Here is a 24,416-nt window from a genome sequence, read left to right on the forward strand (position 1 = left end):
TGTGTGATGTCACCGTGGTTGTTTAATATATTTATAGATGGGGTTGTAAGAGAAGTAAATGCGAGGGTCGGCAAGAGGCGTGGAGTTAAAAGATAAAGAATCACACATAAAATGGGAGTTGTCACAGTTGCTCTTTGCTGATGACACTGTGCTCTTGGGAGATTCTGAAGAGAAGTTGCAGAGATTGGTGGATGAATTTGGCAGGGTATGCAAAAGAAGAAAATTAAAAGTGAATACAGGAAAGAGTAAGGTTATGAGGATAACAAAAAGATTAGGTGATGAAAGATTGGATATCAGATTGGAGGGAGAGAGTATGAAGGAGGTGAATGTATTCAGATATTTGGGAGTGGACGTGTCAGCGGATGGGTCTATGAAAGATGAGGTGAATCATAGAATTGATGAGGGGAAAAGGGTGAGCGGTGCACTTAGGAGTCTGTGGAGACAAAGAACTTTGTCCTTGGAGGCAAAGAGGGGAATGTATGAGAGTATAGTTTTACCAACGCTCTTATATGGGTGTTAAGCATGGGTGATGAATGTTGCAGCGAGGAGAAGGCTGGAGGCAGTGGAGATGTCATGTCTGAGGGCAATGTGTGGTGTGAATATAATGCAGAGAATTCGTAGTTTGGAAGTTAGGAGGTGCGGGATTACTAAAACTGTTGTCCAGAGGGCTGAGGAAGGGTTGTTGAGGTGGTTTGGACATGTAGAGAGAATGGAGCGAAACAGAATGACTTCAAGAGTGTATCAGTCTGTAGTGGAAGGAAGGCGGGGTAGGGGTCGGCCTAGGAAAGGTTGGAGGGAGGGGGTAAAGGAGGTTTCGTGTGCAAGGGGCTTGGACTTCCATCAGGCATGCGTGAGCGTGTTTGATAGGAGTGAATGTAGACAAATTTTTTTTTTAATACTTGGCGTGCTGTTGGAGTGTGAGCAAAGTAACATTTATGAAGGGATTCAGGGAAACCGGCAGGCCGGACTTGAGTCCTGGAGATGGGAAGTACAGTGCCTGCACTCTGAAGGAGGGGTGTTAATGTTGCAGTTTAAAAACTATAGTGTAAAGCACTCTTCTGGCAAGACAGTTATGGAGTGAATGATGGCGAAAGTTTTTCTTTTTTCGGGCCACCCTGCCTTGGTGGGAATCGGCCAGTGTGTTAATAATAAAAATACATACATATAAATATATATATATATATATATATATATATATATATATATATATATATATGCAAAACAACCACTCTGAAAGAATAAGAAATTCCAAGCGCTTTCGTGACTACTCACATTATCAAGGAACTATATATATATATATATATGTATATATATATATGTATATATATATAGATATGTATATATATATATATATATATATATATATATATATATATATATATATATATATATATATATATATATATATATATATATACATAGATATGTGTATATATATATATATATATATATATATATATATATATATATATATATATATATATATATATATATATAGATAGATATGTATATATATATAGTTATGTATATGTATATATATATATATATAGATATGTATATATATATATATATATATATATATATATATATATATATATATATATATGTATATATATATATATATATATATATATATATATATATATATATATATATAGATATGTATATATATATATAGATATGTATATATATATATATATATATACGGGAACCCCAAGTGCATAGGTCTGACGGAAGTCAAAAGCGTCCTGATGGAGCCACTATGCTACTCTAGAAGGATGAAAAGCAGATTGCCTGGGACTACACCTGTGCCGCCACATTGGCAGACACCTACTTGCCATACTCTGTAGTTGAAGGGGGTGGAGCTGCCAGCTACAGGGAGACCCAGAAGATCCTCAAATAAGAACTCACCCCTTTGCTATAACTTCATCCCAATAGGGTCGAAGACCCTTGGAGCATGGGGCAAGTGTGCTGTAAAGTTCCTTAAAGAGCTGGGTGAAAAGCTCGATATATATATATATATATATATATATATATATATATATATATATATATATATATATATATATATATATATATATATATATATATATATATATATATTTATATATATATATATAGGTTGGTAGACAGCAACCACCCAGGGAGGTACTACCGTCCTGCCAAGTGAGTGTAAAACGAAAGCCTGTAATTGTTTTACATGATGGTAGGATTGCTGGTGTCTTTTGTCTGTCTCATAAATATGCAAGATTACAGGTACGTCTTGCTACTTCTACTTACACTTAGGTCACACTACACATACATGTACACGTTTATTTATACACACTCATCTGAGTTTTCTTTGATTTTATCTTAATAGTTCTTGGTCTTATTACTTTTCCTTTTATATCCATGGGGAAGTGGAATAAGAATCTTTCCTCCGTAAGCCATGCGTGTTGTAAAAGTCAACTAAAATGCCGGGAACAATGGGCTAGTAACCCCTTTTCCTGTAAAGATTACTAAAAAGAATAAGAAGAAGAAAATTGTCAAAGTGGGAAGTCTGAATGTGCGTGGATGTTGTGCAAATGATAAGAAAGAGATGATTGTGGATGTTATGAATGAGAAGAAACTGGATGTCCTGGCTTTAAGTGAAACAAAGCTGAAGGGGGTGGGAGAGTTTCAATGGAGAGGAATAAATGGGATTAGGTCAGGGGTTTCAAATAGAGTTAGAGCTAAAGAAGGAGTAGCAATAATGTTGAAGGATAAGCTATGGCAGGAAAAGAGGGACTACAAATGTATAAATTCAAGGATTATGTGGAGTAAAATAAAGATTGGATGTGAAAAGTGGGTTATAGTAAGCGTGTATGCACCTGGAGAAGAGAGAAGTGTAGAGGAGAGAGAGAGATTCTGGGAAATGTTGAGTGAATGCGTGGGGAGTTTTGAATCAAGTGTGAGAGTAATGGTGGTTGGGGATTTCAATGCTAAAGTGGGTAAAAATGTTATGGAGGGAGTAGTAGGTAATTTTGGGGTGCCAGGGGTAAATGTAAATAGGGAGCCTTTAATTGAGCTATGTGTAGAAAGAAATTTGGTAATAAGTAATACATATTTTATGAAAAAGAGGATAAATAAATATACAAGGTATGATGTAGCACGTAATGAAAGTAGTTTGTTAGATTATGTATTGGTGGATAAAAGGTTGATGGGTAGGCTCCAGGATGTACATGTTTATAGAGGGGCAACTGATATATCGGATCATTATTTAGTTGTAGCTACAGTTAGAGTAAGAGGTAGATGGGAAAAGAGGAAGGTGGCAACAACAAGTAAGAGGGAGGTGAAAGTGTATAAACTAAGGGAGGAGGAAGTTCGGGCGAGATATAAGCGACTATTGGCAGAAAGATGAGCTGGTGCAAAGATGAGTAGTGGGGGGGTTGAAGAGGGTTGGAATAGTTTTAAAAATGCAGTATTAGAATGTGGGGCAGAAGTTTGTGGTTATAGGAGGGTGGGGGCAGGAGGAAAGAGGAGTGATTGGTGGAATGATGAAGTAAAGGGTGTGATAAAAGAGAAAAAGGTAGCTTACGAGAGGTTTTTACAAAGCAGAAGTGTTATAAGAAGAGCAGAGTATATGGAGAGTAAAAGAAAGGTGAAGAGAGTGGTGAGAGAGTGCAAAAGGAGAGCAGATGAAAGAGTGGGAGAGGCACTGTCAAGAAATTTTTATGAAAATAAGAAAAAATTTTGGAGTGAGTTAAACAAGTTAAGAAAGCCTAGGGAAAGTATGGATTTGTCAGTTAAAAACAGAGTAGGGGAGTTAGTAGATGGGGAGAGGGAGGTATTAGGTAGATGGCGAGAATATTTTGAGGAACTTTTAAATGTTAAGGAAGAAAGGGAGGCGGTAATTTCATGCACTGGCCAGGGAGGTATACCATCTTTTAGGAGTGAAGAAGAGCAGAATGTAAGTGTGGTGGAGGTACGTGAGGCATTACGTAGAATGAAAGGGGGTAAAGCAGCTGGAACTGATGGGATCATGACAGAAATGTTAAAAGCAGGGGGGGATATAGTGTTGGAGTGGTTAGTACTTTTGTTTAATAAATGTATGAAAGAGGGGAAGGTACCTAGGGATTGGCGGAGAGCATGTATAGTCCCTTTATATAAAGGGAAAGGGGACAAAAGAGATTGTAAAAAATTATAGAGGAATAAGTTTACTGAGTATACCAGGAAAAGTATACGGTAGGGTTATAATTGAAAGAATTAGAGGTAAGACAGAATGTAGAATTGCGGACGAGCAAGGAGGCTTCAGAGTGGGTAGGGGATGTGTAGATCAAGTGTTTACATTGAAATATATATGTGAACAGTATTTAGATAAAGGTAGGGAAGTTTTTATTGCATTTATGGATTTAGAAAAGGCATATGATAGAGTGGATAGAGGAGCAATGTGGCAGATGTTGCAAGTATATGGAATAGGTGGTAAGTTACTAAATGCTGTAAAGAGCTTTTATGAGGATAGTGAGGCTCAGGTTAGGGTGTGTAGAAGAGAGGGAGAATACTTCCCGGTAAAAGTAGGTCTTAGACAGGGATGTGTAATGTCACCATGGTTGTTTAATATATTTATAGATGGGGTTGTAAAAGAAGTAAATGCTAGGGTGTTCGGGAGAGGTGGGATTAAATTATGGGGAATCAAATTCAAAATGGGAATTGACACAGTTACTTTTTGCTGATGATACTGTGCTTATGGGAGATTCTAAAGAAAAAATTACAAAGGTTAGTGGATGAGTTTGAGAATGTGTGTAAAGGTAGAAAGTTGAAAGTGAACATAGAAAAGAGTAAGGTGATGAGGGTATCAAATGATTTAGATAAAGAAAAAATTGGATATCAAATTGGGGAGGAGTAGTATGGAAGAAGTGAATGTTTTCAGATACTTGGGAGTTGACGTGTCGGCGGATGGATTTATGAAGGATGAGGTTAATCATAGAATTGATGAGGAAAAAAGGTGAGTGGTGCGTTGAGGTATATGTGGAGACAAAAAAGTTACCTATGGAGGCAAAAAAGGGAACGTATGAAAGTATAGTAGTACCAACACTCTTATATGGGTGTGAAGCTTGGGTTGTGAATGCAGCAGCGAGGAGGCGGTTGGAGGCAGTGGAGATGTCCTGTCTAGGGGCAATGTGTGGTGTAAATATTATGCAGAAAATTCGGAGTGTGGAAATTAGGAGAAGGTGTGGAGTTAATAAAAGCATTAGTCAGAGGGCAGAAGAGGGGTTGTTGAGGTGGTTTGGTCATTTAGAGAGAATGGATCAAAATAGAATGACATGGAAAGCATATAAATCTATAGGGGAAGGAAAGAAGGGTAGGGGTCGTCCTCGAGAGGGGGTGGAAAGAGGGGGTAAAGGAGGTTTTGTGGGTGAGGGGCTTGGACTTCCAGCAAGCGTGCATGAGCGTGTTAGATAGGAGTGAATGGAGACGAATGATACTTGGGACCTGACGATCTGTTGGAGTGTGAGCAGGGTAATATTTAGTGAAGGGATTCAGGGAAACCGGTTATTTTCATATAGTCGGACTTGAGTCCTGGAAATGGGAAGTACAATGCCTGCACTTTAAAGGAGGGGTTTGGGATATTGGCAGTTTGGAGGGATATGTTGTGTATCTCTATACATATATGCTTCTAAACTGTTGTATTCTGAGCACCTCTGCAAAAGCAGTGATAATGTGAGTGTGGTGAAAGTGTTGAATGATGATGAAAGTATTTTTCTTTTTAGGGGATTTTCTTTCTTTTTTTTTTTGGGTCACCCCTGCCTCGGTAGGAGACAGCCGACTTGTTGATATATATATATATATATATATATATGCAGGGAATTCGCGAGAGCAGGCGAAATATACACAAACACTGATCTCTGGCTGAAGGAGACTCGAACCTACGAACCTTATAACAAGGTACGCAGTGCTATACCAAACTCACCACACTGGACCAATACCTTGGAGTCCAGCTTGCGCTAGACTTTGATCCAAGGCAGCCAGCTTTCAGGGAGAAGGCTTACAGCTTTTCATCTCATCCCCTGCATGCATCAGCCTTACTAGAGATTTTAACAATGCAAGGAATTCGCAAGAGCAGGCGAAATATACACGAACACTCAGCCAGAGATCAGTGTTTGTGTATATTTCGCCTGCTCATACACACACACATACATACACAGACATACACACAGACATACACACACACACACGCACACACACACGCGCGCGAGAGAGAGAGAGAGAGAGAGAGAGAGAGAGAGAGAGAGAGAGAGAGAGAGAGAGAGAGAGAGAGAGAGAGAGAGAGAGAGAGAGAGAGAGAGAGAGAGAGAGAGAGAGAGAGAGAGAGAGAGAGAGAGAGAGAGAGAGAGAGAGAGAGAGAGAGAGAGAGAGAGAGAGAGAGAGAGAGAGAGAGAGAGAGAGAGAGAGAGAGAGAGAGAGAGAGAGAGAGAGAGAGAGAGAGAGAGAGAGAGAGAGAGAGAGAGAGAGAGAGAGAGAGAGAGAGAGAGAGAGAGAGAGAGAGAGAGAGAGAGAGAGAAAGGTCAAACAATTATTAGTTTCTTAGAAAGGTTTATTTTCAGATGTTTTTATGTGAAATAACATGATATACAAAGTTTATATTTTGTAAAATAAATAACTTGGTAATCTACCCTTGTTAAAACTTCTGTAACATTGCTTAGTTTTGCCTAAATTATATTAATATTTTATAAGTTAGGAAATTTATTTGGTGATGCTCACATTTATTGTATTAATTGTGAATGAACACTCAACTTGTTTGGTAAACTATAGTTGAATTACAAGCCAAAGGTCACTTGTTTTAGTTGACAAGCACGGCATAGTGGCCATCAGTATCTGTATCCCTACTATACAAGTAACTACGGCAAAGATGCTATCAGTTTACCAGCACTGTTATCTCTCTGGCCACTAACGCAATTCTATGTACATATGTGACCAGTATCACGATGTGTTCCCAGACACAGAGCTACAAACACGTTATGTACCCAGTGATGAGCACTAACAAAGAGATTGTCCACTTATGTCACCATTAGCACGTTGTCTATAAGCAGGTATGATCACTAAGATACTGTTTATCCACAGATGTGATCACTAAGATGCTGTCTATCCACAGATGTGATCACTAAGATGCTGTCTATCCACAGATGTGGGAACTATCCCTGCGGGACGTGAGACGGTCAGACGCTGGGTTGTACGAGTGTCAGGTGACCACACATCCACCAACCTCGCTCTTCTTCACTCTCAAGGTGGTAGGTAAGTCAAACAGGGAAGGGTAAAGAAAAGGGAGAGAGGGATGGATAGACGGATGGCTGCAATTTTTTTTTTATTTAGTAAAATTTGGATGTAGCAACAGTGTTTTGCTATCAATTCTACATAGTTTGATTGCTACCTTAGTAGTGAACGACATGCTTGTACTTAGCTTCCAGTGATTATGAGATATCGTGCGCAAACCTCCGCATTGGCTTCGGCAAAGCAATGAGACTGCCCCTCCTGTTGGTATTCCTTTATAAAAGACTTCTTTATTTCTGTGGACGCCGATATTCATTAAAAGTGCCTTTTTCATGGTGTCCTATTTGTAAAGAGAATAGGGTAAAAGGTAAGATATGATGTATTTGGCAGGGTAGCGGTACTGAAGGCAGTCTTTAGTGAGATCCAGACGCAGTCAACCTTAGTGAATGAGGCGGCTGACTCTCAGGTATCTGGTGAATTAGAGACCAGAATTATTGAGCATACAGTTTGTGCAACAGAAACTCCTAGCATATTAATGTCATATAATATCGACAACATGAAGACTTAGACACAGGTCTGAATCTTCATCTGTCGGTGTTATATATCATTCATGTACAACTTGTCAGACACAGCAATATCATGGAAACTTGATACAGAGGAGATCTCCACAACCTTCTTTCTTACTCTGGCCCATCCCTTGGGTATGATCTACTTCCACTGGGGAATCCCTCCCACCAGTGACAATGCCTTCGTCTGCTTCACGTCCCTCGCCTGACGCCACTATATAAGCGAGTCTTACTGCCTGTACTTAACATTTTTCAAGACTACAGTGCTCTTTAACTTTAACACTGAGAGACTGATTACCACATTTTTTGTATATAGTTCTTTATGCTTTACATTATGTCCCAGATGTTGCACATATGTCATAGTCTTCAGCTTAACAATACCCAAAATACGGGAATAAAACCAGAGAGTTTGCAGCAGTAAACACATTATCCAGCAGACCTGACGTCCTAGTTGAGTCACACTCCGAAATAACCCCACCAGGTACCCAGAGAGAAACCCCCAGATGGTGCAGTCAGTATTCCAGGGGTATCCAGGGGTATCCAGGGGGATCCAGGGGGATCCAGGGGGATCCAGATAGCAAAAGTAACCTTGACTAGGTACAATACTTTTAACAAGGCTCACACTCGCAAGTAGTAGAATATTATTATGTATATAGAAATCCTAGCTAATGGAAGCAAAAAAGTTATATTCACTGTAGAAGAATTGAGACACTTATGCAACATATGGAAATATTTATTGAAGAAACGTTTCGCCACACAGTGGCTTCATCAGTCCAATACAAACCTTCCTGCTTTATATAAGACTGATGAAGCCACTGTGTGGCGAAACGTTTCTTCAATAAAGATTTCCATATATTGTATAAGTGTCTCAATTCTTCAACTTGTCGGTTTTCAAAACCATTTATTACATATATTCATTGTAGTTCATCGTCAACCTTTTTCCCTCCACCTAAAGCCAGGAGAATGACACCCGTTTGTAAGACTAAATTAAAACAATGTGTATGGCGAATGAGGAAATATTAGTTGGTTATTTTAACGTGTCTAACATAGACTGAAGTTCTCTAACAGGGAACCAGGAGGCCGCCACACTCCTCAGCATTATTGAGAACAACTTTCTAACTCAAGTTTTCTCATCAGATACTTGTGAAAACCACATTTCAGATGTAGTTCTGACCACAGACTGTGATCTTGTACAAACATGCGACGTAGGAGACTAGGAAACAGTGATCACAACATAATTCGAGCCAAAATAAACACAAACTTTGGGGCCCTAAACACTACCACTGTGATGATTCCTGATTATATATCAGTTAACTTTGATAAGATGCGTCGAGACGTAAGATGCGTCGAGACGTAAGTAACGTTGACTGGATCCACCTACTTGATACAGCCAATATAGAAAAATTTTGGAGCAGATTTAAAAAAAATAAAAGTATCGAGAAGGATAACACAAGAAAGATAATAAAGTAAAAAAAAAACAAGAAACAAAGTCAAGTTGGATGAGGAGACAACGAAATGAAATCTTAAGTAAAAAAAAAAAGCAGTACATATAAAAAATAAAAGCTCAGAAATGCTAAACAAGAATTTGACAGATGAATTGCACACGTCAAAATAATTCAAAAGAATTTTTCGAATACAAGGGATAAAAAAAAAAAAAAGTTAAAGCAACGAAAGAACATGTAACAAGCTATAACAGCAGAATAACAAACAGGAGATATATTGCTTTAGTAGTCATCACAGCCTCGTCTCCTTATTGTTTACAAGTGAACTTGACACCAACGTTCCCAGGCCCCGAAATTTGTTTTTAGGGCATAACACTGACAGACTAAATATTAACAAATTAACAAGTCAAGCACAACAAATACTTGGAGAAGCTGAATATTGAGAAATCAAGTGGAACTACCTGCCAGAGTTATGAAAGAATGTAAATGATAAATTGCTTACCCACTAACTGTAAAGTTTAACAAGTTGCTACAAGAAGATAAGGTGTCAATAGCCTGAAAACTAGTAAATATTGTGCCAATATTTAAAAATGAGAAGACTGGTGCCAACAAGTAAGGTTCCATCAGCTTAACGTCATTAATAAGTACAGGAAGTGATCACTTAACGTCGTCGATAGGTTTTTGGAAATTGCTACTTAAAGCAAAACGACGTATAACGAAACCAATTTTACCATAGGTTAACTGATGTAAATAAGAGTTGAGTTCCTACGGCAAGGGAGAACTGAGAGGGAGGGCAGCAGTGCTGCAGACGCCATGACTACGAAGTATGTCGCTCCGGAACGCTATTAAGTCATTTATTTACTCTATTATTGACATTATTTTATTATCACATGTTTTTCAGAATTATATAAGAAACACGATACATATAAAAATCGAATACAAACAGTCATGAGGGAGGAAGTTGACATAATAGCCAAGCTGGGCAAGCAGCTGCGGCTTCTGTGTCGGCACTTTCAGACTCATCTGTTATTTGTGTGTTATCCAGCTTTAAACGTTCAGGTCAACCACGACTTGCCACGAAGGTTTCACCACTAGAACACTGTTTTTTTTTTCTTTAGATCTTAAAATAAACTTAAAGATTACATTTGCATGATCATGGAGAGTGAGGCTGATGCATGACGTCTATCCAGATATTTAAAAGTCTTTCTATATTTTCCTTTCACGGCAGGGAATCGATTGTTTTTCTCGTCAACGTTATAACGAAACGACGCTGAAAAAAATGGCGTTAAGTGAGGACTTCCTGTAGTTATTTTTCTGGAAAATATTAACCTAATGAAAGAACAACATCGATTCCTCAACAAAAATCATGCAGGACTATCTCAAAATTTTCAACAAAATATTTACAAAATCTAGAATACAAACGTCTCAGTTCATGAAGATATCTAGATTTCCAGAAAATGCACCATCAATGGTATAAGAGCAGCACATGATAAAAGAGCAGTACATGGTATAAGAGCAGCACATGGTATAAGAGCAGCACATGATAAAAGAGCAGTACATGGTATAAGAGCAGCACATGGTATAAGAGCAGCACATGGTATAAGAGCAGCACATGATAAAAGAGCAGTACATGGTATAAGAGCAGCACATGATAAAAGAGCAGCACATGGTATAAGAGCAGCACATGGTATAAGAGCATCACATGATAAAAGAGCAGTACATGGTATAAGAACAGCACATGGTATAAGAGCAGCACATGATAAAAGAGCAGCACATGGTTTAAGAGCAGCACATGATAAAAGAGCAGCACATGGTATAAGAGCAGCACATGGTATAAGAGCAGCACATGATAAAAGAGCAGTACATGGTATAAGAGCAGCACATGGTATAAGAGCAGCACATGGTATAAGAGCAGCACATGGTATAAGAGCAGCACATGATAAAAGAGCAGTACATGGTATAAGAGCAGCACATGATAAAAGAGCAGCACATGGTATAAGAGCAGCACATGGTATAAGAGCAGCACATGATAAAAGAGCAGCACATGGTATAAGAGCAGCACATGGTATAAGAGCAGCACATGATAAAAGAGCAGTACATGGTATAAGAGCAGCACATGATAAAAGAGCAGCACATGATAAAAGAGCAGTACATGGTATAAGAGCAGCACATGATAAAAGAGCAGTACATGGTATAAGAGCAGCACATGGTATAAGAGCAGCACATGATAAAAGAGCAGTACATGATATAAGAGCAGCACATGGTATAAGAGCAGCACATGATAAAAGAGCAGCACATGGTATAAGAGCAGCACATGGTATAAGAGCAGTACATGGTATAAGAGCAGCACATGGTATAAGAGCAGCACATGATAAAAGAGCAGTACATGGTATAAGAGCAGCACATGATAAAAGAGCAGTACATGGTATAATAGCAGCACATGATAAAAGAGCAGTACATGGTATAATAGCAGCACATGATAAAAGAGCAGTACATGATATAAGAGCAGTACATGGTATAAGAGCAGCACATGATAAAAGAGCAGTACATGATATAAGAGCAGTACATGGTATAAGAGCAGCACATGGTATAATAGCAGCACATGGTATAAGAGCAGCACATGGTATAAGAGCAGCACATGATAAAAGAGCAGCACATGGTATAAGAGCAGTACATGGTATAAGAGCAGTACATGGTATAATAGCAGCACATGGTATAAGAGCAGCACATGATAAAAGAGCAGCACATGGTATAAGAGCAGTACATGGTATAAGAGCAGCACATGATAAAAGAGCAGTACATGGTATAAGAGCAGCACATGATAAAAGAGCAGTACATGGTATAAGAGCAGTACATGGTATAAGAGCAGCACATGATAAAAGAGCAGTACATGGTATAATAGCAGCACATGGTATAAGAGCAGCACATGATAAAAGAGCAGTACATGGTATAAGAGCAGTACATGGTATAAGAGCAGCACATGATAAAAGAGCAGTACATGGTATAATAGCAGCACATGGTATAAGAGCAGTACATGGTATAAGAGCAGTACATGGTATAAGAGCAGCACATGGTATAAGAGCAGTACATGGTATAAGAGCAGTACATGGTATAAGAGCAGTACATGGTATAAGAGCAGCACATGGTATAAGAGCAGTACATGGTATAAGAGCAGCACATGGTATAAGAGCAGCACATGATAAAAGAGCAGTACATGGTATAATAGCAGCACATGGTATAAGAGCAGTACATGGTATAATAGCAGCACATGGTATAAGAGCAGCACATGATAAAAGAGCAGTACATGGTATAATAGCAGCACATTATAAAAGAGCAGCACATGGTATAATAGCAGCACATGGTATAAGAGCAGTACATGGTATAATAGCAGCACATTATAAAAGAGCAGCACATGGTATAAGAGCAGCACATGGTATAAGAGCAGTACATGGTATAATAGCAGCACATTATAAAAGAGCAGCACATGGTATAATAGCAGCACATGGTATAAGAGCAACACATGATAAAAGAGCAGTACATGGTATAAGAGCAGCACATTATAAAAGAGCAGCACATGGTATAAGAGCAGCACATGGTATAAGAGCAGCACATGGTATTAGAGCAGCACATGGTATAAGAGCAGCACATGGTATAAGAGCAGCACATGGTATAAGAGCAGCACATGGTATAAGAGCAGCACATTATAAAAGAGCAGCACATGGTATAAGAGCAGCACATGGTATAAGAGCAGCACATGGTATAAGAGCAGCACATGGTATAAGAGCAGCACATGGTATAAGAGCAGCACATGATAAAAGAGCAGTACATGGTATAAGAGCAGCACATGGTATAAGAGCAGCACATGGTATAAGAGCAGCACATGATAAAAGAGCAGTACATGGTATAAGAGCAGCACATGGTATAAGAGCAGCACATGGTATAAGAGCAGCACATGATAAAAGAGCAGCACATGGTATAAGAGCAGCACATGATAAAAGAGCAGTACATGGTATAAGAGCAGCACATGGTATAAGAGCAGCACATGGTATAAGAGCAGCACATGGTATAAGAGCAGCACATGATAAAAGAGCAGTACATGGTATAAGAGCAGCACATGGTATAAGAGCAGCACATGATAAAAGAGCAGTACATGGTATAAGAGCAGCACATGATAAAAGAGCAGTACATGGTATAAGAGCAGCACATGGTATAAGAGCAGCACATGGTATAAGAGCAGCACATGATAAAAGAGCAGTACATGGTATAAGAGCAGCACATGGTATAAGAGCAGCACATTATAAAAGAGCAGCACATGGTATAAGAGCAGAACATGGTATAAGAGCAGCACATGGTATAAGAGCAGCACATGATAAAAGAGCAGCACATGGTATAAGAGCAGCACATGGTATAAGAGCAGTACATGGTATAAGAGCAGCACATGGTATAAGAGCAGCACATGGTATAAGAGCAGCACATGGTATAAGAGCAGCACATGGTATAAGAGCAGCACATGATAAAAGAGCAGTACATGGTATAAGAGCAGCACATAATAAAAGAGCAGTACATGGTATAAGAGCAGCACATGGTATAAGAGCAGCACATGGTATAAGAGCAGCACATGATAAAAGAGCAGTACATGGTATAAGAGCAGCACATGGTATAAGAGCAGCACATTATAAAAGAGCAGCACATGGTATAAGAGCAGCACATTATAAAAGAGCAGCACATGGTATAAGAGCAGCACATGGTATAAGAGCAGCACATGGTATAATAGCAGCACATGGTATAAGAGCAACACATGATAAAAGAGCAGTACATGGTATAAGAGCAGCACATTATAAAAGAGCAGCACATGGTATAAGAGCAGTACATGGTATAAGAGCAGCACATGGAATAAGAGCAGCACATGGTATAAGAGCAGCACATGGTATAAGAGCAGCACATGGTATAAGAGTAGCACATGGTATAAGAGCATCACATGATATAACAGCAGTACATGGTATAAGAGCAGCACATGGTATAAGAGCAGCACATTGTATAAGAGCAGCACATGGTATAATAGCAGCACATGATATAAGAGCAGTACATGGTATAAGAGCAGCACATGATAAAAGAGCAGTACATGGTATAAGAGCAGCACATGGTATAAGAGCAGCACATGATAAAAGAGCAGTACATGGTATAAGAGCAGCACATGGTATAAGAGCAGCACATGATAAAAGAGCAGTACATGGTATAAGAGCAGCACATGATAAAAGAGCAGTACATGGTATAAGAGCAGCACATGATAAAAGAGCAGTACATGGTATAAGAGCAGCACATGATAAAAGAGCAGTACATGGTATAAGAGCAGCACATGGTATAAGAGCAGCACATGATAAAAGAGCAGTACATGGTATAAGAGCAGCACATGGTATAAGAGCAGCACATGGTATAATAGCAGCACATGGTATAAGAGCAACACATGATAAAAGAGCAGTACATGGTATAAGAGCAGCACATTATAAAAGAGCAGCACATGGTATAAGAGCAGCACATGGTATAAGAGCAGCACATGGTATAAGAGCAGCACATGGTATTAGAGCAGCACATGGTATAAGAGCAGCACATGGTATAAGAGCAGCACATGGTATAAGAGCAGCACATGATATAATAGCAGCACATGGTATAAGAGCAACACATGGTATAAGAGCAGCACATTATAAAAGAGCAGCACATGGTATAAGAGCAGCACATGGTATAAGAGCAGCACATTATAAAAGAGCAGCACATGGTATAAGAGCAGCACATGGTATAAGAGCAGCACATGGTATAAGAGCAGCACATGGTATAATAGCAGCACATGGTATAAGAGCAACACATGATAAAAGAGCAGTACATGGTATAAGAGCAGCACATTATAAAAGAGCAGCACATGGTATAAGAGCAGCACATGGTATAAGAGCAGCACATGGTATAAGAGCAGCACATGGTATAAGAGCAGCACATGGTATAAGAGCAGCACATGGTATAAGAGCAGCACATGGTATTAGAGCAGCACATGGTATAAGAGCAGCACATGGTATTAGAGCAGCACATGGTATAAGAGCAGCACATGGAATAAGAGCACATGGTATAAGAGCAGCACATGGTATAAGAGCAGCACATGGTATAAGAGCAGCACATGGTATAAGAGCAGTACATGGTATAATAGCAGCACATGGTATAAGAGCAGCACATGGTATAAGAGCAGCACATGATATAATAGAAGCACATGGTATAAGAGCAGCACATGGTATAAGAGCACATGGTATATAAGCAGCACATGGTATAAGAGCAGCACATGGTATAAGAGCAGCTCATGGTATAATAGCAGCACATGGTATAAGAGCAGCACATGGTATAAGAGCAGCACATGGTATAATAGCAGCACATGGTATAAGAGCAGCACATGATATAAGAGCAGTACATGGTATAAGAGCAGCACATGATATAAGAGCAGTACATGGTATAATAGCAGCACATGGTATAAGAGCAGCACATGGTATAAGAGCAGCACATGGTATAAGAGCACATGGTATAAGAGCAGCACATGGTATAAGAGCAGTACATGGTATAAGAGCAGCACATGATATAAGAGCAGCACATGGTATAAGAGTAGCACATGGTATAAGAGCACATGGTATAAGAGCACATGGTATAAGAGCAGCACATGGTATAAGAGCAGCACATGGTATAAGAGCAGCACATGGTATAAGAGCAGCACATGGTATAAGAGCAGCACATGGTATAAGAGTAGCACATGGTATAAGAGCACATGGTATAAGAGCACATGGTATAAGAGCAGTACATGATATAAGAGCACATGGTATAAGAGCACATGGTATAAGAGCAGTACATGATATACGAGCAGTATATGGTATAAGAGCAGCACATGGTATAAGAGCAGCACATGGTATAAGAGCAGCACATGGTATAAGAGCAGCACATGGTATAAGAGCAGCACATGGTATAAGAGTAGCACATGGTATAAGAGCACATGGTATAAGAGCACATGGTATAAGAGCAGTACATGATATAAGAGCACATGGTATAAGAGCACATGGTATAAGAGCAGTACATGATATACGAGCAGTATATGGTATAAGAGCAGCACATGGTATAATAGCAGCACATGGTATAAGAGCAGCACATGATAAAAGAGCAGTACATGGTATAAGAGCAGCACATTATAAAAGAGCAGTACATGGTATAAGAGCAGCACATGGTATAAGAGCAGCACATGGTATAATAGCAGCACATGGTATAAGAGCAGCACATGATAAAAGAGCAGCACATGGTATAAGAGCAGCACATGGTATAAGAGCAGCACATGGTATAATAGCAGCACATGGTATAAGAGCAGCACATGGTATAAGAGCAGCACATGGTATAAGAGCAGCACATGGTATAAGAGCAGCACATGGTATTAGAGCAGCACATGGTATAAGAGCAGCACATGGTATAAGAGCAGCACATGGTATAAGAGCAGCACATGATATAAGAGCAGTACATGGTATAAGAGCAGCACATGGAATAAGAGCACATGGTATAAGAGCAGCACATGGTATAAGAGCAGCACATGGTATAAGAGCAGCACATGGTATAAGAGCAGCACATGGTATAAGAGCAGCACATGGTATAAGAGCAGCACATGGTATAAGAGTAGCACATGGTATAAGAGCACATGGTATAAGAGCACATGGTATAAGAGCAGTACATGATATACGAGCAGTATATGGTATAAGAGCAGGACATGGTATAAGAGCACATGGTATAAGAGCAGCACATGGTATAAGAGCAGCACATGGTATAAAAGTAGCACATGGTATAAGAGTAGCACATGGTATAAGAGCAGCACATGGTATAAGAGCACATGGTATAGGAGCAGCACATGGTATAAGAGCACATGGTATAAGACCAGCACACGATATAAGAGCACATGGTATAAGAGCAGCACATGGTATAAGAGTAGCACATGGAATAAGAGTAGCACATGGTATAAGAGCAGCACATAGTATAAGAGCAGCACATGATATAAGAGCAGCACATGGTATAATAGCAGCACACGGTATAAGAGCAGCACATGGTATAAGACCAGCACATGCTATAAGAGTAGCACATGGTATAAGAGTAGCACATGGTACAAGAGCAGCACATAGTATAAGAGTAGCACATAGTATAAGAGCACATGGTATAAGAGCAGCACATGGTATGAGAGCACATGGTATAAGAACAGCACATGGTATTGAGTAGCACATGGTATAAGAGCAGCACATGGTATAAGAGCACATGGTATAACAGTAGCCCATGGTATAAGAGCAGCACATGGTATGAGAGCACATGGTATAAGAACAGCACATGGTATTGAGTAGCACATGGTATAAGAGCACATGGTATAAGAGCAGCACATGGTATAAGAGCAGGACATAGTATAAGAGCACATGGTATAAGAGCAGCACATGGTATAAGAGCACATGGTATAAGAGTAGCACATGGTATGAGAGCACATGGTATAAGAACAGCACATGGTATTGAGTAGCACATGGTATAAGAGCACATGGTATAAGAGCAGCACATGGTATAAGAGCACATGGTATAAGAGCAGCACATGGTATAAGAGCACATGGTATAAGAGCAGCAAATGGTATAAGAGCACATGGTATAAGAGCAGCACATGGTATAAGATCAGCACATGGCATAAGAGCAGCACATGGTATTGAGTAGCACATGGTATAAGAGCACATGGTATAAAAGCAGCACATGGTATAAGAGCACATGGTATAAGAGAAGCACATGGTATAAGAGTAGCACATGGTATAGGAGCACATTGTATAAGAGCAGCACATGGTATAAGAGCACATGGTATAAGAGCAGCACATGGTATAAGAGCACATAGTATAAGAGCAGCAAATGGTATAAGAGCACATGGTATAAGAGCAGCACATGGTATAAGAGTATCACATGGTATAAGAGCACATGGTATAAGAGCAGTACATGGTATAAGAGTAGCACATGGTATAAGAGCACATGGTATAAGAGCAGCACATGGTATAAAAGCACATGGTATAAGAGCAGTACATGGTATAAGAGTGCATGGTATAAGAGCAGCACATGGTATAAGAGCAGCATATGGTATAAGAGCAGTAAATGGTATAAGAGCACATGGTATAAGGACAGCACATGGTATAAGAGCAGCACATGGTATAAGGACAGCACATGGTATAAGAGCAGTACATGGTATAAGAGTAGCACATGGTATAAGAGCACATGGTATAAGAACAGCACATGGTATAAGAGCAGTACATGGTATAAAAGCAGCACGTGGTATAAGAGCAGTACATGGTATAAGAGTAGCACATGGTATAAAAGCACATGGTATAAGAGCAGTACATGGTATAAGAGCGCATGGTATAAGAGCAGCACATGGTATAAGAGCAGCACATGGTATAAGAGCAGCACATGGTATAAGAGCACATGGTATAAGAGCAGCACATGGTATAAGAGCAGCACATGGTATAAGGACAGCACGTGGTATAAGGACAGCACATGGTATAAGAGCACATGATATAAGAGCACATGGTATAAGAACAGCACATGGTATAAGAGCAGCACATGGTATAAGAGCACATGGTATAAGAGTAGCACATGGTATAAGAGCAGCACATGGTATAAGAGCAGCACATGGCATAAGAACAGCACGTGGTATAAGGACAGCACATGGTATAAGAGCACATGGTATAAGAGCAGCACATGGTATAAGAGCAGCACATGGTATAAGAGTAGCACATGGTATAAGAGCACATGGTATAAGAGCAGCACATGGCATAAGAGCAGCACATGGTATAAGAGGAGCACATGATATAAGAGCAGCACATGGTATAAGAGCACATGGTATAAGAGTAGCACATGGTATAAGAGCACATGGTATAAGAGCAGCACATGGTATAAGAGCAGCGCATGGCATAAGGACAGCACGTGGTATAAGGACAGCACATGGTATAAGAGCACATGGTATAAGAGCACATGGTATAAGAGCAGCACATGGTGTAAGAGCAGCACATAGTATAAGAGCAGGACATGGTATAAGAGCACATGGTATAAGAACAGCACATGGTATAAGAGCAGCACATGGTATAAGAGCAGCACATGGTATAAGGACAGCACGTGGTATAAGAGCAGCACATGGTATAAGAGCAACACATGGTATAAGAGCAGCACATGGTATAAGATCATCACATGATGTAAGAGCAGTACATGGTATAAGAGCAGCACATGGAATAAGAGCAGCACATGGTATAAGAGCAGCACATGGTATAAGAGCAGCACATGGTATAAGAGTAGCACATGGTATAAGAGCACATGGTATAAGAGCACATGGTATAAGAGCAGCACATGACATAAGAGCAGTATATGGTATAAGAGCAGCACATGGTATAAGAGCAGCACATGGTATAAGAGCAGCACATGGTATAAGAGCAGGACATGGTATAAGAGCACATGGTATAATAGCAGCACATGGTATAAGAGCAGCACATGGTATAAGAGCACATGGTATAAGAGCAGCACATGGTATAAGAGCACATGGTATAAGAGCAGCACATGGTATAAGAGCACATGGTATAAGAGCAGCACATGGTATAAGAGCAGCACATGGTATAAGAGCACATGGTATAAGAGCAGCACATGGTATAAGAGCACATGGTATAAGAGTAGCACATGGTATAAGAGCAGCACATGGTATAAGAGCAGCACATGGTATAAGAGTAGCACATGGAATAAGAGTAGAACATGTTATAAGAACACATTGTATAAGAGCAGCACATGGTATAAGAGCAGCACATGGTATAAGAGCACATGGTATAAGAGCAGCACATGGTACAAGAGCAGCACATGATTTAAGAGCAGCACATGGCATAAGAGCAACACATGGTATAAGAGCAGCACATGGTATAAGAGCAGCACATGGTATAAGAGTAGCACATGGTATAAGAGTAGCACATGATATAAGAGCACATGGTATAAGAGCAGCACATGGTATAAGAGTAGCACATGGTATAGGAGCACATGGTATAAGAGCAGCACGTGGTATAAGAGCACATGGTATAAGAGCAGCACATGGTATAAGAGCAGCACATGGTATAAGAGCAGCACATGGTATAAGGACAGCACGTGGTATAAGGACAGCACATGGTATAAGAGCACATGGTATAAGAGCACATGGTATAAGAGCAGCACATGGTGTAAGAGCAGCACATGGTATAAGAGCAGGACATGGTATAAGATCACATGGTATAAGAACAGCACATGGTATAAGAGCAGCACATGGTATAAGAGTAGCACATGGTATAAGAGCAGCACATGGTATAAGAGCACATGGTATAAGAGCGGCACATGGTATAAGAGTAGCACATGGTATAAGAGCACATGGTATAAGAGCAGCACATGGTATAAGAGCACATGGTATAGGAGCAGCACATGGTATAAGATTAGCACATGGTATTGAGTAGCACATGGTATAAGAGCACATGGTATAAGAGAAGCACATGGTATAAGAGCAGCACATGGTATAAGAGTAGCACATGGTATAGGAGCACATGGTATAAGAGCACATGGTATAAGAGCAGCACATGGTATAAGAGCACATGGTATAAGAGCAGCACATGGTATAAGAGCACATGGTATAAGAGTAGCACATGGTATAAGAGCACATGGTATAAGAGCAGCACATGGTATAAGAGCACATGGTTAAGAGCAGCACATGGTATAAGAGTAGCACATGGTATGAGAGCACATGGTATAAGAACACCACATGGTATAAGAGCAGCACATGGTATAAGAGCAGCACATGGTATTGAGTACCACATGGTATAAGAGCACATGGTATAAGAGCAGCACATGGTATAAGAGCACATGGTATAAGAGCAGCACATGGTATAAGAGCACATGGTACAAGAGCAGCAAATGGTATAAGAGCACATGGTATAAGAGCGGCACATGGTATACGAGTAGCACATGGTATAAGAGCACATGATATAAGAGTAGCACATGGTATAAGAGCAGCACATGGTATAAGAGCAGTACATGGTATAAGAGTAGCACATGGTATAAGGGCACATGGTATAAGAGTAGAACATGGTATAAGGGCACTTGGTATAAGAGCAGCACATGGTATAAGAGCGCATGGTATAAGAGCAGCACATGGTATAAGAGTAGCACATGGTATATGAGCACATGGTATAAGAGCAGCACGTGGTATAAGAGCACATGGTATAAGAGCAGCACATGGTATAAGAGCAGCACATGGTATAAGAACAGCACATGGTATAAGAGCAGCACATGGTATAAGGACAGCACGTGGTATAAGAACAGCACATGGTATAAGAGCACATGGTATAAGAGCACATGGTATAAGAGCAGCACATGGTGTAAGAGCAGCACATGGTGTAAGAGCAGGACATGGTATAAGAGCACATGGTATAAGAACAGCACATGGTATAAGAGCAGCACATGGTATAAGAGCAGCACATGGTATAAGGACAGCACGTGGTATAAGAGCAGCACATGGTATAAGAGCAGCACATGGTATAAGAGCAGCACATGGTATAAGAGCAGTACATTGTATAAGAGCAGCACATGGTATGAGAGCAGCACGTGGTATAAGAACAGCACATGGTATAAGAGCAGCACATGGTATAAGAGCAGCACATGGTATAAGGACAGCACCTGGTATAAGAGCAGCACATGGTATAAGAGCAGCACATGGTATAAGGACAGCACCTGGTATAAGAACAGCACATGGTATAAGAGCAGCACATGGTATAAGAGCAGCACATGGTATAAGGACAGCACCTGGTATAAGAGCAGCACATGTTATAAGGACAGCACATGGTATAATAGCAGCACATGGTATAAGGACAGCACATGGTATAAGGACAGCACGTGGTATAAGGACAGCACGTGGTATAAGAGCACATGGTATAAGATCAGCACATGGTATAAGAGCACATGGTATAATAGCAGCACATGGTATAAGAGCACATGGTATAAGAGCAGCACATGGTATAAGGACAGCACATGGAATAAGGACAGCACATGGAATAAGGACAGCACATGGTATAAGAGCACATAGTATAAGAGCTGCACATGGTATAAGAGCAACACATGGTATAAGGACAGCACGTGGTATAAGGACAGCACATGGTATAAGAGCACATGGTATAAGAGCAGCACATGGTATAAGAGCAGCACATGGTATAAGAGCAGCACATGGTATAAGGACAGCACGTGGTATAAGAGCACATGGTATAAGAGCAGCACATGGTATAAGAGAAGCACATGGTATAAGAGCACATGGTATAAGAACAGCACATGGTATAAGAGCAGCACGTGGTATAAGAGCAGCACATGGTATAAGGACAGCACATGGTATAAGAGCAGCACATGGTATAAGGACAGCACATAGTATAAGAGCAGCACATGGTATAAGAGCAGCACATGGTATAAGAGCAGCACATGGTATAAGGACAGCACGTGGTATAAGAGCAGCACATGGTATAAGAGCAGCACATGGTATAAGAGCAGCACATGGTATAAGAGCAGCACATGGTATAAGAGCAGCACATGGTATAAGGACAGCACATGGTATAAGAGCAGCACATGGTTTAAGGACAGCACATGGTATAAGAGCAGCACATGGTATAAGGACAGCACATGGTATAAGAGCAGCACATGGTATAAGGACAGCATATGGTATAAGGAAAGCACATGGTATAAGGACAGCACATGATATAAGAGCACATGGTATAAGAGCAGCACATGGTATAAGGGCACATGGTATAAGAGCAACACATGGTATAAGGACAGCACATGGTATAAGGACAGCACGTGGTTAAAGGACAGCACATGGTATAAGAGCAGCACATGGTATAAGGACAGCACATGGTATAAGGACAGCACATGGTATAAGGACAGCACATGGTATAAGAGCACATAGTATAAGAGCAGCACATGGTATAAGAGCAGCACATGGTATAAGGGCAGCACATGGTATAAGGGCAGCACATGGTATAAGAGCAGCACATGGTATATTTCTGTCTTCCATTTATACACCTCAATCATAACCCCCCTAATTCTACGACTTTCGAGAGAGTGCAGATTCAGGGCCCTCAGTCTATCCGCATAGGGAAGATTTCTGATTCATGGGATCAACTTTGTCATCCTCTTTTGTATGTTTTCCAGAGCATTTATATACATTCTGTAATACGGTGACCAAAACTGTGCAGCATAATCTAAATGAGGCCTAACCAAGGATATATAGAATTGAAGAACAACCTGAGGACTTCTATTATTTCTGCTTCTTGATATGAAGCCAAGGATTCTATTAGCTTTATTGCGAACACTTATGCACTGTTGTCTTGGTTTCAGATTACTGCTAACCAGGACTCCTAAATCTTTTTCGCAATCGATAATATTAAGATCTACATTATTTAGTTTATATGTGGCATGGTTATTTTCCATTCCAACATTCAGAACTTTGCATTTGTCTATATTAAACTGCATCTGCCACTTCTCCGACCACTGCATCAGTCTTTTCAATCTTCCTGGAGTGCTCTAGTGTCCTCGTCAGAATGAATTTGACGGCCTATTTTGGTGTCATAAGAACAGCACATGGTATAAGGCCAGCACATGGTATAAGGCCAGCACATGGTATAAGGCCAGCACATGGTATAAGGCCAGCACATGGTATAAGGCCAGCACATGATATAAGGGCAGCACATGGTATAAGGCCAGCACATGGTATAAGGACAGCACATGGTATAAGGACAGCACATGGTATAAAGACGGTACATGGTATAAGGACGTCACATGGTATAAGGATAGCACATAGAATAAGGACAGCACATGGTATAAGGCCAGCACATGGTATAAGGCCAGTACATGGTATAAGGCCAGCACATTGTATAAGGCCAGCACATGGTATAAGGCCAGCACATGGTATAAGGCCAGCACATGATATAAGGGCAGCACATGGTATAAGGCCAGCACATGGTATAAGGCCAGCACATGGTATAAGGACTGCACATGGTATAAAGACGGTACATGGTATAAGGACGTCACATGGTATAAGGACAGCACATGGTATAAGGACAGCACATGGTAT

General features: G+C 40.2%; 1 protein-coding gene across 1 annotated transcript in view; it reads left to right on the forward strand.

Moving 5' to 3' along the window:
* The window catches only part of LOC138852539 (zwei Ig domain protein zig-8-like), a 195,663-nt gene that overhangs the window by 130,849 nt on the left and 40,398 nt on the right, over positions 1-24,416 (forward strand). The window contains exon 3 of the mRNA XM_070083862.1: positions 7,143-7,251. Coding sequence (XP_069939963.1) covers positions 7,143-7,251 — 109 coding nt within the window. The remainder of the gene's footprint in view (positions 1-7,142; positions 7,252-24,416) is intronic.

Source organism: Cherax quadricarinatus, chromosome 11 (genome assembly GCF_038502225.1).
Source record: "Cherax quadricarinatus isolate ZL_2023a chromosome 11, ASM3850222v1, whole genome shotgun sequence".
Lineage (NCBI taxonomy): Eukaryota > Metazoa > Arthropoda > Malacostraca > Decapoda > Parastacidae > Cherax > Cherax quadricarinatus.